At 43.6% G+C, this 14,767-nt stretch overlaps 1 protein-coding gene across 2 annotated transcripts in view; it reads right to left on the minus strand.

Annotated features, from left to right (window-relative positions):
• Nucleotides 1-383: 383 nt before the first annotated feature.
• Nucleotides 384-14,767, minus strand: part of LOC144823383 (interleukin-18-like) — a 142,393-nt gene continuing 128,009 nt past the window's right edge. For both annotated transcript variants that reach the window (XM_078681845.1, XM_078681846.1), the window contains one exon: nucleotides 384-2,353. In XM_078681845.1, the coding sequence (XP_078537971.1) occupies nucleotides 2,135-2,353 (219 nt within the window). In that variant the 3' untranslated portion in view covers nucleotides 384-2,134. The remainder of the gene's footprint in view (nucleotides 2,354-14,767) is intronic.

Here is a 14,767-nt window from a genome sequence, read left to right on the forward strand (position 1 = left end):
CTTGCATCCACTCCTACTTGTGAGGAATGGAAAAGGTTGGGATCTATGCTTGTGAATGACCGACGGCTGCTCTCAGGCAGGGACAGAGATTCCAACACCCCAAACCATGATGCTGACAGCGTCACTGGCGTACAGTGGATACTTTATTTTTGGGGCGACTTTTTGCCCCATCCCAAAGGCACTGCTTTTCTGAGTGCATCTTGCCTTCTCATTTCAAACCTCGTTTCTCCCATTTTTCTCTACGTAAACATCCATTTTCTCAATCTTTACTTTTTAATCCACTTGATTCCACAAGCTTAAAGTGATGCCATTTTTCAAAGGTTTCTCGTGTTTTTGATGTGCGCATCCAGACCTCGCTTCAAAAACACGTACTGACGCATATATTTATCCAGAAGCAGTGTTTATTAAAAACCCAATGCATTTCTGGCTGCTGGTGCCCTTCGTCAGGGGTCATTACAAATGAACAATAGAACACACATTTATTATTTCATTTCACCAATGTGTAGATTAATTGTCAAGTGTACAAACATTTGATTAAAAGTACAAATCACTCCTCCTCTCCTTAATACCTGCCATATTACTCAAAAGTCAAATATTTTACTCAATGCATAATCAGTCTCTCCCCGTGTGTTTGAGAGCAGGAAACCTCTAACGACTATTATTTTAAAAAAGACTACTCTTGTACAGTGAGCACCCTTTACCGTCATATTTAACCATTCACTTCATTTACTCCAGAAATTGCCTCCAAAATTAATCCCTCTGCTTGTGAAACAGCCCTTCTCTTTACCCAGCTTTCATCTGCATAACTCTTCACGTTTGCCGTAACGACTCCTACACGCCATTATTATTCAAACGCCTCTCTGTTCTCCTTGCACAACTCAAATCTTGCGCATCATTCTTTTCTGTTCTAATCACAAACCTGCATCCTTTAGTTTACCCCTAAGGTCACGAATTATGCTGTCCCTCACATTCTTCACCTCACGTACCTGCTCATAAAACAGTCTGTCCTCATCTTTCTGGAAAAAGAAGTGTTTCCCATCCCTTGCCTCCCTCCGATTTAAACCCAATGCTGGTGCTATAAACTCCTCCCACATTACTATGATGCTAATTAGACACCCGGTTTCACTTACTGCTCACATTCTGCCGTTAATTGCTAAGTACTACAATACCCACAATACAATAAATGTACTAAAAAAAATGCCATTATGCAGATATAGCAAAAAATATTATACAACGTTGTGAATTGTCCATATCATTCAAATAAACCATTACTGTTGTCTCTCATACGATCTAACCACTTTGTGCATGTTTAGTGCCAATCATAAACACATTGATATCTGAACACGATGTTCCGTTGAGCTTGCGGAAAATGTCACAATTACAAGTTTTAACAATGTATTACTTTTAGCTGGTGCGGGTGCAGACCTAAACTAGGCCAATTTCTGTAAAGTACTTTATAGGGGTGGGGAAGGCACACCATTTCTTATTTTCAAAAGTCCAAATTCATCCATATAGGTTAATGTTGCGTGCTCCTTGGAAAAGTGCCATGCCCACTTGACACTGGGCATGGCACTTTTCCAAGGAGCACGCAACATTAACCTATGTGGATGAATTTGGACTTTTGAAAATAAGAAATGGTGTGCATTCCCTACCCCTATAAAGTACTCTACAGTGGATACAGCCATAGACTTCAATGGCAATGATTCATTATGAAGGGCTTAGGAACAGTTAGCATTGTGTCGTGAAGCACAGTTCCGAAAGTTGATTTACTGCCTGGCTTCCGTCTCCTGCTTCAGAGCAAGGGCCAGCCTGGGATAGATAGCCCAGACTTTAATGCATTTATTTGTTTAGAGATACGATCATATCTCTAAACAAATCGATCAATTTAATATTTGTACAGGAATATGAAGGAAATAATTTCAGGGGGGCGTAGCCCAAGAGCCCTAATGGAAAATCCACCCCTGGCTCAGTACTTGACTGTGAGAAACCTATCAAATACAAGTTTGCACATCAATGGCAAAGGAGGAGTGCAGAGCGAAATGTGATGTACCCTTTTACACCCTGCAGTCCACTCTATAATTCTGCGCCAGCCTAGGATAAATTGCTAAAACAATCCATCAGGCCTTAGTGTCTCTTATGGGAGATTTTCCACCGTTAACTGGCATGCTTCATCCACTTGATCAGCGGCTTCCTTCAGGTACAGCCTGTTGCTGCCACTTTCACAAGCGAGATAGCACCCATTAAAGAGCGGCGACCTGAACTTGAAAATATCAGACTTGCCCACAGAGAAGGCCTGTTGGTAGAAAATGATATCACTGGTGTTGCCAGGGATGGATTTGAGAGGCCCCCCTTCCTAAGACAAAATAAATGTAGAAAATTAATGTCGTTTTAGGTAATATATCACATAAGTTTACACTCAAAGAGAATTCATTATTTTAAATTCAAAATTCGCCTAAAATCCTGATTGTTCAACCTACTTTTGTAGTTTGAAAGGCTCAACAAACATACGGCCAACAGGGGGATTTTGGGGGGCAATGCACATCCAGTTCATTCTAAACGTTTGGTAAAACATCAAGTTAACACATTAAAACAAATATTTATTATTTTGCCTCAACGCTCTGGAAACGGATATCTTTAATAGACCAAAATAATAAAACAAGGAAAGAAGCACAGCGTTTCCCAGTAAATCAAACTAAATCATTACATGTCATGGATAAATGAAATAAACCACTATTATAAGGAGTATTTTAAGCTAAAAACGAGTAGAAAGAGAATTGTTCAGAGAATGTTTTGCCATACAAGGCATAGCTCGGGCCAGAAAGAAACAGAAGGCCCCTTGAGGTTAATAAACCCAAATGTCCTATGAAGAAACAGAAAACCGGTATCATTTTCCCTGTTTTACTGTCAATAAACTAGTCAATATTTGCACAGTGCAAAAATGAATGCAAAACATTGAGTGTGAAAATGATAGCTGAATGTGTCCTCTTTTTTTTTTTTTTTTATCTTTTTTATTTGCAATCTGATGAGAGAGACATAACAAAATATCCATAAAATGAAATACAAAGTGTGAGTAGCACGATCTTCACAAAAGCTGATTTCAGTTTTCCATTTGGAACACATTTCAGAAAAAAGAAAAAGTATATCTGTACATATATGATACAGACATTTAAACATTCTAAACGTTTAAGCAAACCCGGGACCCTCGATAAAATCGCCCCATATCTTTTCAATTTTTTTTCGTGAACGAGTTCCTTTAAGATTGGCTAACCCAAATTCCATAGAGCGAGTTTCATTAACTAATGACCACCATTCCCAGATATTAGGAGGCTTGGGACAGATCCAAGCTCTAGCCAATGTGAGTTTGGCACAGGACATGAGGATTGTTATCAGAGCGGGTTGAGATAGAATAGTAGGATATAGATCAAGTAATACAGTTGATGAGGTAAGCGTGGGCAGAAATATCTTTTTGATTTTTAAGATTTTAGTTAATTCCCCCCAAAAGTCCTTTAACATTGGACAAGAAAACAGCATGTGTTCTAGATCTGCTGCATAGGCAAGGCACTTGGGACATTTAGTGCGATCTCCTTGAGTGTTGTTAGGAGACCACTTTGAGATCTTTTCCGGTGTATAGTATAACATACAAACTGTGCGGAACTGTTGTAGTCTTAAGCTAGATGAGCGTACAGCATTATTTATGTTAGCTAAAGAGCATCTAATTTGCTTAGACGTTATATTTAAACCAGTGTTACTGCTCCATTTTTGAGCTAGTTGTAGACAGTCATCGATTTTAACAGCACATAGATGTTTATATGCCTCGCTTATCACTGATTTATTTTTGGTAGAGTATAAACAGTTCCAAATATCAGAATCTAAGATGTTAAATAACTGTTTCTTTCTAATTAGGAAATCATGTACTTGTATATATTTAAACCTCATGTTTTCCGTCAAATTGTAGAGAATTTGTAGGGTATGAAAATCTAAAAACCCTTGTGCCCCGTATAGGTCCCCCAGAGTATTAATACCATGGGTTGACCATCTATGGGTCGTTCCATCGTTAAATATTCCCGGGAGGCCAGGATTGTCCCAGAGTTGTAATTTCGGGTGGTAAAAAGACGTTTTGCAGTAGGCCAAGATGTTATTCCATATCCTAATAATATCTTTGGCGGTCTTAAATTTCACCCTTTTAAAATAATTAGGGTCGTTAACTCGCTGTAAAAACATATTAGATTCGGATTTTAACATAAATAAATGAAAAAAAAAGTATTTTCCTTGTATAGTAAGGATCGAAGGCGCCTGATAAACGACGACCAGAAATATAGTTTTAAGTCTGGAAAATTTAAACCGCCTTTATCTGTATTGTTTTTGAGGAGCTTCAGCGATCTTCTGGCTTTTTTGTATCCCCATATGAAACTACTAAAAATCCCGTCAAGCTGTTTGAAAAAAGAATTATTTAAAGCAAATGGGATGGAGCGAAATAGATATAGAAATTTAGGGAGTATCTTCATTTTAATAATATTAATTCTGCCAATTAAATTCAAAGGTAATCTGTGCCATTTTTTTAATGTGACAATAGTGTATTTGATTAAATCGTTGTAGTTAAGATTGTTTATTTCTCGTATTTTTGATGTAATTTTAACGCCTAGATAAGTAGCGGTCTTGCATATCTCAGGGACTTCTATTGTTGGTGAGTAGTTAGCTATGATTTGTGTCTTATTTGTATTTAATTTGTACCCGGATACTTTGCCAAATTTGAGAGCCTCTATATTAATTCCTTCTAAAGTCTGTATAATGTCAGAAGAATATACAGCAATGTCGTCAGCATATGCTGTTATTTTTAGCACTTGTTCATTGGATTTAAACGGTATAATTTTGGGTTGTATTTGAAGGGAGTGTAAAAATGGTTCAAGTGATAGGGCAAATAATAACGGTGATAAGGGACAGCCTTGACGAGTGCCCCACAATATCAAAAAATCAGTAGAGGTCAAACCCCCATAACTAATGCATGCAGAGGGATTGTCATATAGCGCTTTTATCCACTTTAGAAAATATCCGTTAAACGCCATTTTGGTCATAACGTGCCATAAGTAGTCCCACCCCACCCGGTCAAAAGCCTTCTCAGCATCCAGTAATATCATACCAAGTGGGGTGGACTCAATCTCAGCCACATCAAATGCTGTGATAGCCATGTTGACGTGTATGGTGGTATCCCGCCCAGTAACAAACCCATGTTGTTGGGGATTAACCATTTTAGGCATAAAAGGAGCTAATCTGGTAGCTAGAATTTTTGCAAAAATGTTTGCATCTGTGTTAATTAAAGAAATGGGTCTATATGACCCTCTTTCCTGTTTTGGTTTGCCTTTTTTGAGAAGGAATATTATTTTGGCTCTATTCCATGATTTGGGTGCCTTACTGGTTTCCCCAATCAATTGCATTACCCGTAATAACAGAGGTGCAAGTTCCTCTAGACAGATTTTATAGATCTCTAGCGGGATTGTGTCTTCTCCGGAAGCCTTTCCAGAGGGTAGAGAGGTAATAGCTTGACGTAGTTCTTGTCCAGTAATGTTTTCTGACATAAGATCTGATTCTGATTGGCTAAGTGAAACTATAGGAAGCTCATCTAGGTAGTTCTGTATTTGCTATTTCGTTTGGAGTGGATTCTGGAGTATATAAAGTCCTATAGAATTCTGCAAATTGTTCTAGTATATCGTAAGATTGATCATGTAGTAAATTGTCAGAGCCCCGTATGCTTGCTATTATAGTACTGGCTCTATCTTCTGCTGCTTTATACGCCAAGATTCTCCCAATTTTATCCCCACCCTCATATTGTTCTATCTTATATTTGTGAAGTTTAGTACTGTTTTTTTTAATAAGTTCAGCTTTTATTTCTGATTTCAACTGGTTTAATTTGAGGCCTATTTCTACAACCGTTGGCATATTAAGACGTAGTGCGGTTGACAACAATGCTTCTTGAGCCGAAATACTCGAGGTCAGAGATTGATTAGCCTTTTGGCGTTCGAAATTTTGTCTAATCACATATCCTTGTGTGAACCCCCTAATACTTGCCTTGCAGGCGTCCCAGACTATATTACATATAGTAGAGTCTTGGTTAGTTTCTATAAATTCAATAAGATGTATTTTCAACTGTGAAATATAAACGGGGTCTGTTATGTTATGTTATGTTATGTTATAAGTTTATTTATATAGCGCACGGCTACTCAGTAAGAGTGTCCCGGCGCTTTATGTTGGCAACTCAGCAATTAAAAAACATAACAGTGATAAGAACAAAAACAGAAGGAGAAAACAAAACAGCCTACAGATTAAAAAGCCAAGTCTTAAGGTTTTTTCTGAACAGAAGCAAACTGGGAGTGCTGCGTAGGGCAAGGGGCAAGGAGTTCCACAACTGGGGTGCCCTGAGGCTAAAAGAGCGACCTCCGGTGCGAGCCTTCCTCACTCGTGGGACCACGGCCATGAACAGAGTTTCCGAGCGCAACGAGCGTGCCGGGCGATAGAAAGCCAGCCTGCGCTGCAGATACTTTGCTCCCTGGCCACAAAGTGCTTTATGCACCAGAGTCAGCGCTTTAAACATAATCCGCTTTCGGATGGGCAGCCAATGAAGTGACTGCAATAACCCGGATGTTCTAGCCCGCCTATGAAGGCCGAAAATGGCGCGGGCCGCGGAGTTCTGCACCACTTGCAACCGCTGGATCAGGTAGTCCGGAAGCCCTAGATAGAGGGCATTAGCATAGTCCAATCTAGATCCTATTAGAGCTTGGACAGTGATCTTTCTATGCTCCTCCGTAAGTAGTGGTAAGAACTTCCGGAGTATCTTTAGGATGCCGAAGCAGGTGCCTGTCAGGCTGAAAATGTGCGATTTGAACGAAAGGTTATTATCAAACCGGACTCCCAAATTTTTGGCAACCATAGATGACTGAGCGGGAGGACACATGTCCGCTGGCCACCACTCACGCCATTCCGGATCCGAGGCGCAACCGAAGAGCAGAACCTCCGATTTACTGGAGTTGGCCTTAAGGCCGTTCCGCTGGAACCAGTCAAAGACCCTCTCCAGGCACCCCCGGATACTCTCCCCATCGAATGGCTGATCTTTCCTGCAGGTGAACAGAAGTTGCGTGTCATCTGCATAGGACACGATCTGGGCCCCAAAAGCCTCCACCAGTGCCGCCAGAGGGGTCATAAAGATGTTAAAGAGAGTCGGGCTCAACACAGAGCCCTGTGGAACTCCGACTCCCAATGGCGGCATCTCAGCGGAGCTAGGGGAGGCCCAGACCGTTTGTCGACGGTCCTCCAGAAACGATGTAAACCAATTAAACACCGTCCCCCTCAGCCCGATGTCATAGAGTCTGGCGAGAAGCGCCTCATGGGGGACGGTGTCGAAGGCCGCCGACAGGTCCAGCATGACAAGCATGGCCTTCCCTCCTGCGTCCAATGTCTCCCGGATAACCTCTGACACCTCAAGAAGAGCCGTCTCCGTGCTCAGATTGGGCCGGAATCCGGATTGCGAGGGGTGCAGTAGGTTATTTGATTCTAGGAAGCCCACGAGAATGCCGTGCACATGCTTCTTCGTAAGCTTCGCCAGGGCCGGGAGAAGAGAGATTGGCCTATAGTTGGCCAAAACTTCGGTGTCCAATCCAGGCTTTTTGAGGAGAGGGACCACCATCGCTCTTTTCCAGGGCCAAGGGAGCCTTCCCTCCCTCAAGGATAAATTCAGAAGGGGGTTCACCAGGGGATTCAACGACGGCGCCATCCTGGCCAAGAATTTGGCCGGACAAGGATCTAATGTCGAGCCAGATTTAAGACTGGCCAGAAGAATAATAGAGGCCTCGGGGGTAACAGGAGGGAACTCCGCCAAAACAACGGCTGGCGTAACTGATGGAACACGACCCACCCCGAAACTAGGAGACCCTTCAACGGATCCTTCTGGGAAGGAAGCCTGGATAGCTCTAATTTTATCCGTAAAAAACCTGGCGAGGTCACTGGTCCACGACTCAGATGGCACTACATGATGGAGGTGAGATCTAGGAGCTGTGAATTCCCTCACCACCGTGAAGATCTCCTTAGATGAATTTGAAGCCGCCTCAATCCTTCTAGCAAGATAATCTTTTTTTGCCCCAAGAATGTTATTATGGTACGCTTTGACCGCCATCCTATAGGTGAGTCTAGCCTCCCCCTCATACCGAGAGCGCCATGCCCTCTCAGCCACCTTACACTGGCTGCGCTCAATCCGCAACGCCTCAGTAAACCATGGCGCAGACTGCCGCTTGACCGGAGATCGAGAGGCCCTTATAGAGGCCAGATCATCAAGCCTCTCTGTCAGCCACGCCTGTAAGGCCGCAGTATCCAACTCCAGGTCACCCACAATAGGGCATGGGTGGTCGGCAAACGCCTGGTCTAACAGTTCTGGCGTCACTCTATGAAGAGCCCTAGAGGCTGCTCCCGACCGGGTAGGAGCACTGCTGAGCAAATGCTCAGTCCCCCGTATGGAGAATCTGGCCAATCTATGATCGGACCAGATCACCGGGAGAAGTTCGATGTTCACAAGAGGGACCGATGAAAACACCTGATCCAGGGTGTGTCCCTTATCATGTGTGGGGCCTAACAAAGAGGGAACGAGACCTAGAGGGGTCGTGATGTCAAGCAATTTGCTAGAATTCACGTCTTCCGCCATATCCAAATGGAAATTGAAATCACCTGCCAACAAGCAGTGCTGAGCAGATAACGCCAGGCCAGATATGGCCGCCTGGAGGTCCTCAAAAAAGGAACCCACCGATCCGGGGGTCTATAAACCAGCAGCCCCTTCAGGGCTTGATGCGGGGACAGCCTAATAGTAAAGGCGAGAGACTCAGAACCCGCGATGTTATCCAAAGGGAGAATCGAGCAAGAGGCACACTTCTTAACAACCACCGCCACCCCACCCCCCCCCCCCCTACCCTTGGCTCTATCAGATGTCTAGGAAAAGAAAATAATCTAGGGCGTGTGTTTCTATATGAAATGTCAAAAGTTAGTATTACAGGATTATGGTCAGAAGAGATTCGAGGACAGACCTCCATTAGGCAAGTATTTAAAAAATTTGTGTTAGCAAAAGCCATATCCAACCGGGAGCAGAGTTTATGGGGTGCAGAATAATATGTATAACCTGGAGAATGTAAGTGTAAATATCGCCATGCATCTTTTATGTTATGAGTGCGGCATAGATCTAAGATTGACGCTCTAGTTTTGCGCATCCGCTGGAAACTCCCTGGCCTGGTAGGGTCTATTTGATAATCCATAATACAGTTAAAATCACCCATTATAATAAGCTCCCCATCCCAACCCAACAAATTTATATTCAAATCATCAAAAAACTTAGGTTCATCTTGGTTTGGAGCGTAAATTGCACAAATAACATATTTATGATTTTCGATATCCATTTGAGCTATTACCCATCTGCCATTTTTATCGGAAGCAGTTTGTAAAGTTTCGGCTTTAAATCGTTTATCCTTGAGAATCGCGACCCCTCTTATTGATGCCCCAAATGTAGTACAGCTGACAGTGTCATAACCTAGTTGACGTAGTATTTTTTTGTCTTTGCCAGCTAGATGTGTTTCAGAAAGTAGTATAAAATGAGGGCTATAAATTCTTATTTCTTCGGACACCAGACGTCGCTTATTTTTACTGTTTAGCCCCGCCACATTCCAAGCCAGACATTTTATTCTATGCATTGTAAGTGTAAACAGCCACCATAATAGTAAACCAAATGGTATTTCCTAAATTCAAAATCGTGCATAAGTAAATATTTATTTATATTTTTGTCAATTTTTACCAGTCTCCCTCTTAGTTTGCAAACATGTTTTTTCAGGTTTTTTTCCCCCCCACCCCTCGGAGAGTCGAAGGATCCCACCCACCACCCCCCTCTCACCCACCCACAACGGGAAGGGACCACCCTTCAGGATCTACTGCCGTTGGAGAGGCAGCTTCTTCAGCAGTCTACCTGAAGAGTCCTACCACCACCCCCCACCAAGTAACTTTGCATCTCGAAGAGTTAATCTCTTTGACTTTAGCCTATTTGAGTCGACACAGTCAGAACAAAAGAAAAGGACATAATAATCTTAACTAAATAGTAAGATCTCTATAGTTTTAGCTTTCGCTTTAGCTTTTACTTAGTCCAGAGAAATAATGTTCAGCTTCTTTAGGATCATTGAAGAAGTGAGTGCGCCCACCTTTTATAACTTTCAGCCGCGCCGGTTCTTGGAGAAAAGCTTGGCCCCCCCATAGATTTAATTGGGTCTATCAGTTTACGTAGTTCCCAACGTCTGTCCATTGAGGCTTTGCTGAGATCAGACCTGACAAATAGAGACAGATTCCCTATTGCTATGGGAGTGTTAGGGCGTGCTTTCTGCCATATGGCCTGTCTCAGCAAGAAGTTGCCCAAAAAAATAATAAAGGGACGAGGAAATTTGCTTTCTTTGTTTGTTTTAATTAGAGGTAAACGGTGTGCTCGTTGGATTTGGGAATCCCAGTCCCAATCAGCTAAATCCGGGAAGGCCTTTTGCAGTAGACCTACCAGATAAGCTCTCTGGTCTGATCCTTGGAACCTTCCGGAACCCCAAAGAGTCTCAGATTTGATCTCCTCTGTCTATTTTCTAAATCCTCGACTTTGAGTTGGAGTGCAATTATCTGAGTATCATGTTGATTTACCACTGAGTGTGTACGGGTTGTTGTTTCCTCTATGCCTAATACTCTATGCTGAAGCTCTTCAATGTCTTGTGAGACCCCACAAAATTTGGAGGTTAGATCAGATAAGGCAGATTGAAGTTTGTTATTATCTTCGCGTACTTGCAAGTAGTGCTCTTGTGCTTCAGTGCGTTGGTTAGTTAATATTTGAAGTATTGTATCAAGCTGAGTAGAATTGGATTCTTGCTTGTCCCCCCCTTGTGGGTTCGAATATGAGATACTATTCCTGGCCATTGGAGAAGAAGAAGAAGAGGATGGTAGAGTATTCGCGTTTGGCGCAGGTAAGACGATGGATATAGCTGGGGTGTTATCATCGATAATTAGATCTGTAGTGTTGTCTTTCTTCTCTCCATCTGTAACTGCCAGTTTTAAACTGGTTAATATCGTGGAGTCGCCAGCTAAGGTTACTGAGGTATGCTGTAGCATAGATGTAGACGTATTTTGTTCCGATGTAGCCTTGGCAGTTACATTGACTGGTTCACTTATAATACTGTTATCTGGAAGAACTAGGCCGCTTGACAGACTGGAATTTGAATGAAGGTCCATGGGGCTTGTTCCAGATAACCTTAATGTCATGTTTTTAACCAGCCCTTTAGCCTCAATCCATTTTCTGAGAGGACTTTTATCGACCAGAATTTTCTTAGCAGACGCTATGTTGTTGATAACAGTTCGATTTAAGGTAGTGCTAACTTTCACCCCCTTTTTGGTCTTAAATTTGCCTTTTGTTTTGAGTCTTCTGGTCGCCAAAGATTTTGTTACATTTTCAGATGGATCAGCTGATTCTTCTTCTCCTGTCTCGTTTTCATATTCGTCATAAGAACCTAGGTCTGTACTCTCTTCGCCTGTCACCACAATGGAATTGAGCTCCTTTTGTTGTGGCCTTGTACTGTCGCGACCTGCATCAACAGTTATTTGCACGGTTTCAAAAGTTAATGGTGGATCAATAGATTGTGTGGCTTGGAAGTTAGATGCCTCATCAGTAGTTTGTGCAATTGAATTGGCAATTGGGTTGGCATTTTTCCTTGTAGTTTCCTTTAATGCTTTATTTATTTCTGTCTCTTGATTTTTAGATAATGTATCACTTGACCCATTGGTTATTTCAATGACTTCCGGGGTTATTTTTCCAGACATATTGGACATATTGCTTGGACTTGCGGAGTTGTTAGTATCGTTACATACATTGTTTTTAAGTCCAAAATTCCCCGCTCCTGTCTTAAATTTTTGCTTAGTAACATTTTTTGTAATTTTTTTTTTACGAGGAAGTGCTCGAGTCAGTTAAATCAATTTGTTTTAAAGGACAGCATGGAGGCTTACCAGAAGCTGATTTTCCAGTGTTTTTGTCCATGTTCTTGTCAGCCGGTGCCTCGGACATAGAAGAGGACTCCTTGAGGCCATGGGGCGCTGTCTCTCCCTCTGGAGCCTTAAAGGTGGATGATGATGCAGCAGCGCCCACAGATGTAGTTGTTTGGTCCGAGGTTCCATTTGCCAGCAGCAAGTTAGGCACCGAAACCGAAACCTCCCCTGGTGCAGCTGCTGCACCTGTGGTTCCCGTCCCCGCTCCCACAGCTGTTGGGATCACCGCCGCGTCTGCCAGATTCGTTGCGCTTGAACCCCCCGTACTAGCATCCATAGAGGGGGGTGCAGCGGTGGCCTTAGTGTTTCGCGTGATTCGCAGCGGATTCTTGGGAGACATAGCGCGCAGCCACCAGGTGCGAGCAGGTTGAAGACCTTTCCAGCCGATCTCTGATCCGTAGAACAAGCTGCGGATCCGTGCAACCGAGCGTCCGACGGTCCTGGAGAGACTTGGAAGCCAAAGCATCCGCGGGAGCCGGTGAGCGAATTTACTTTTTAGAAGCTGATTAATTGTCCAAATAGTTGTGTTCAGAAGTCCGGTTTAGGGTTTTTTATTCATGCTCCGTTGTGTCTAGAGAGAGACAGCCGTTTCTCAGTCTCATTCGGAGGGGGTGAGGAGCTCCAGGATTAGCCGCCGACGGCTCGCGTCCTCACTCCGCCATCTTGGAAACGCCACAGCTGAATGTGTCCTCATTATATATTTGTATAGAAACAGTATATGTATGACTAACATTTTGTGATATATTTTAATTTAGATTTAAATAGAAATCATATAAAAAAATATGGATTTGTTTGGCACCCCTGCAGAATGTGGGGAGAGGCCCCTGAGCCACTCCTAGCTCACAGATATTCATTAGCTGTGAGTTGAATAGGGGTCCTCAAACCATTGTGGGGTCTTCAAGAGTCGGGGCCACCCTACACTTGGGTTATCAGATTGGTATGTTCATCTTGCGATTATAGTTACATTAATTGACTGTATTTATGGTATGAAACTAGGGGCGTAACGCAGGCGCTTGCAGACCGTGTGCTGTAGGGTGGCCCCCGACTCTTGAAGACCCCACAATGGTTTGGGGGCCCCTATTCAACTCACAGCTAATGAATATCTGTGAGCTAGGAGTGGCTCAGGGGCCTCTCCCCACATTCTGCAGGGGTGCCACTGATGAAATCGAAGATATCACATGAATATTTTTTGCAATTGTTAGAGATCACTTTTCAAATAAACAAATCAAATAAAGTGATGTAAATTAAAAACGAATGTTAACAACGTGCACATTATTAATGGGTACAAATAGAAGTAATACTTTCACATGGTCATTAGGAATTTTTTTTAAACATTACAATAACATCCATGGCATCCATGGCATCCAGATGAAATGGAATGGCTCGGTGGACACTCAGCAAGGCATTTATAGAAACTCCAAGCAGTATCATGACACTGCAAAGATCGCTGGGAAGAGAATGTGGTGTAACGGTCAGAGCTGTAGACTTTGGACCTGGGGAATCCAAGTGCGAGCCTCGGCGTTGGCTCAGCATCCTGTGATTTTAGACAAATAACTTAGGGGTATATGTACAAGGAGTTAACGTTGCGTAGTGGCACTTTTCCAATGGTTTTGCGGCGATATTTTTATAGCCATATGTACAAGCTGCCACTAACCTCTGTTAGCAGCAGTTTTCCGGCGAAAACGTCCATTCTAAAGATCGCCACTTCTGTTTGCGATAATGACATGCAAGGGAGGCGTTCCAGTGCAAAAACGTCCGCTAACCACACTTCGCGATATGTACAAGGGGATTCCTTAAATTTGGAGGACCCAAAAGATTGCCTCTAACACTTTTCACTATCCCCTTCTTGCAACACCACGGATGCGCTGTATTTACTGGACAGCGCTCCATGGCACAAGTCATGATAGAGACGTCTGGAATCCTGACGTATCTGTCTGCGCTAAAGTCACCCATTGTTGCAGTCATGTCACAACCATGACGCAACTCCAGCAATTCATGGGGCCAGCCTATCCCTGTGGCACTGTGTCACCCTTAGGCCTGATATCATGCAGGCGTAAGGTACTGACGCAGTCCCGTTCTTGAGGGGTGCCCCGGGTGCCGGCGCAGTTGGAGATCCATCGGTGGCGGTTGCGCGCTGCAGTGTCATCATCTGTAAGAGTTGGCGGAGTGGTGGTGCTGAGGGAGTTGACAAGACGTACTTCGGGGGCCTTGATCCAGCTGCAAGGGGGGCAATGATGGCGGTTGTGTATGGTGGGCATGGTGAAGCTGTGATGTAGGCAATGATAGTCGGTCCAGGAGAGTCCGGTGGTGTGGCTGCAGTTGAAGGTCCCGAAGGCGGAGGAGACATGCTCGACCGTGTGTCCTGCTATGTGGCTTGCTTCTGTGACTTGCTGCTTGAGTCTGATGTTGGGGAGCTACTCCAGGAGGGGGTAGTGTTCTGGTCACTGGGGTTGTCCAGGTGGAACGTGAGTTCGCTGAGTAGGATGCCATCGGTGGATGGGAGAGCCTGGTGTGTAATGTGGTCTACAATGGTATCGGAGAATGGGGGTCCATGGCCCAGGGGGCCTGCACATGAGGGTGCCACAGAGGATGGGCTTGGGGTTGCTCCAGATCTGGAAGTTGAGGTGTTCCATGGTTACAGTTGAGTCATAAGAGTACGTGGTCAGTTGGAGTGTGCTTCTGTAGG

The sequence above is a fragment of the Lissotriton helveticus genome, chromosome 3_1 (genome assembly GCF_964261635.1).
Source record: "Lissotriton helveticus chromosome 3_1, aLisHel1.1, whole genome shotgun sequence".
Lineage (NCBI taxonomy): Eukaryota > Metazoa > Chordata > Amphibia > Caudata > Salamandridae > Lissotriton > Lissotriton helveticus.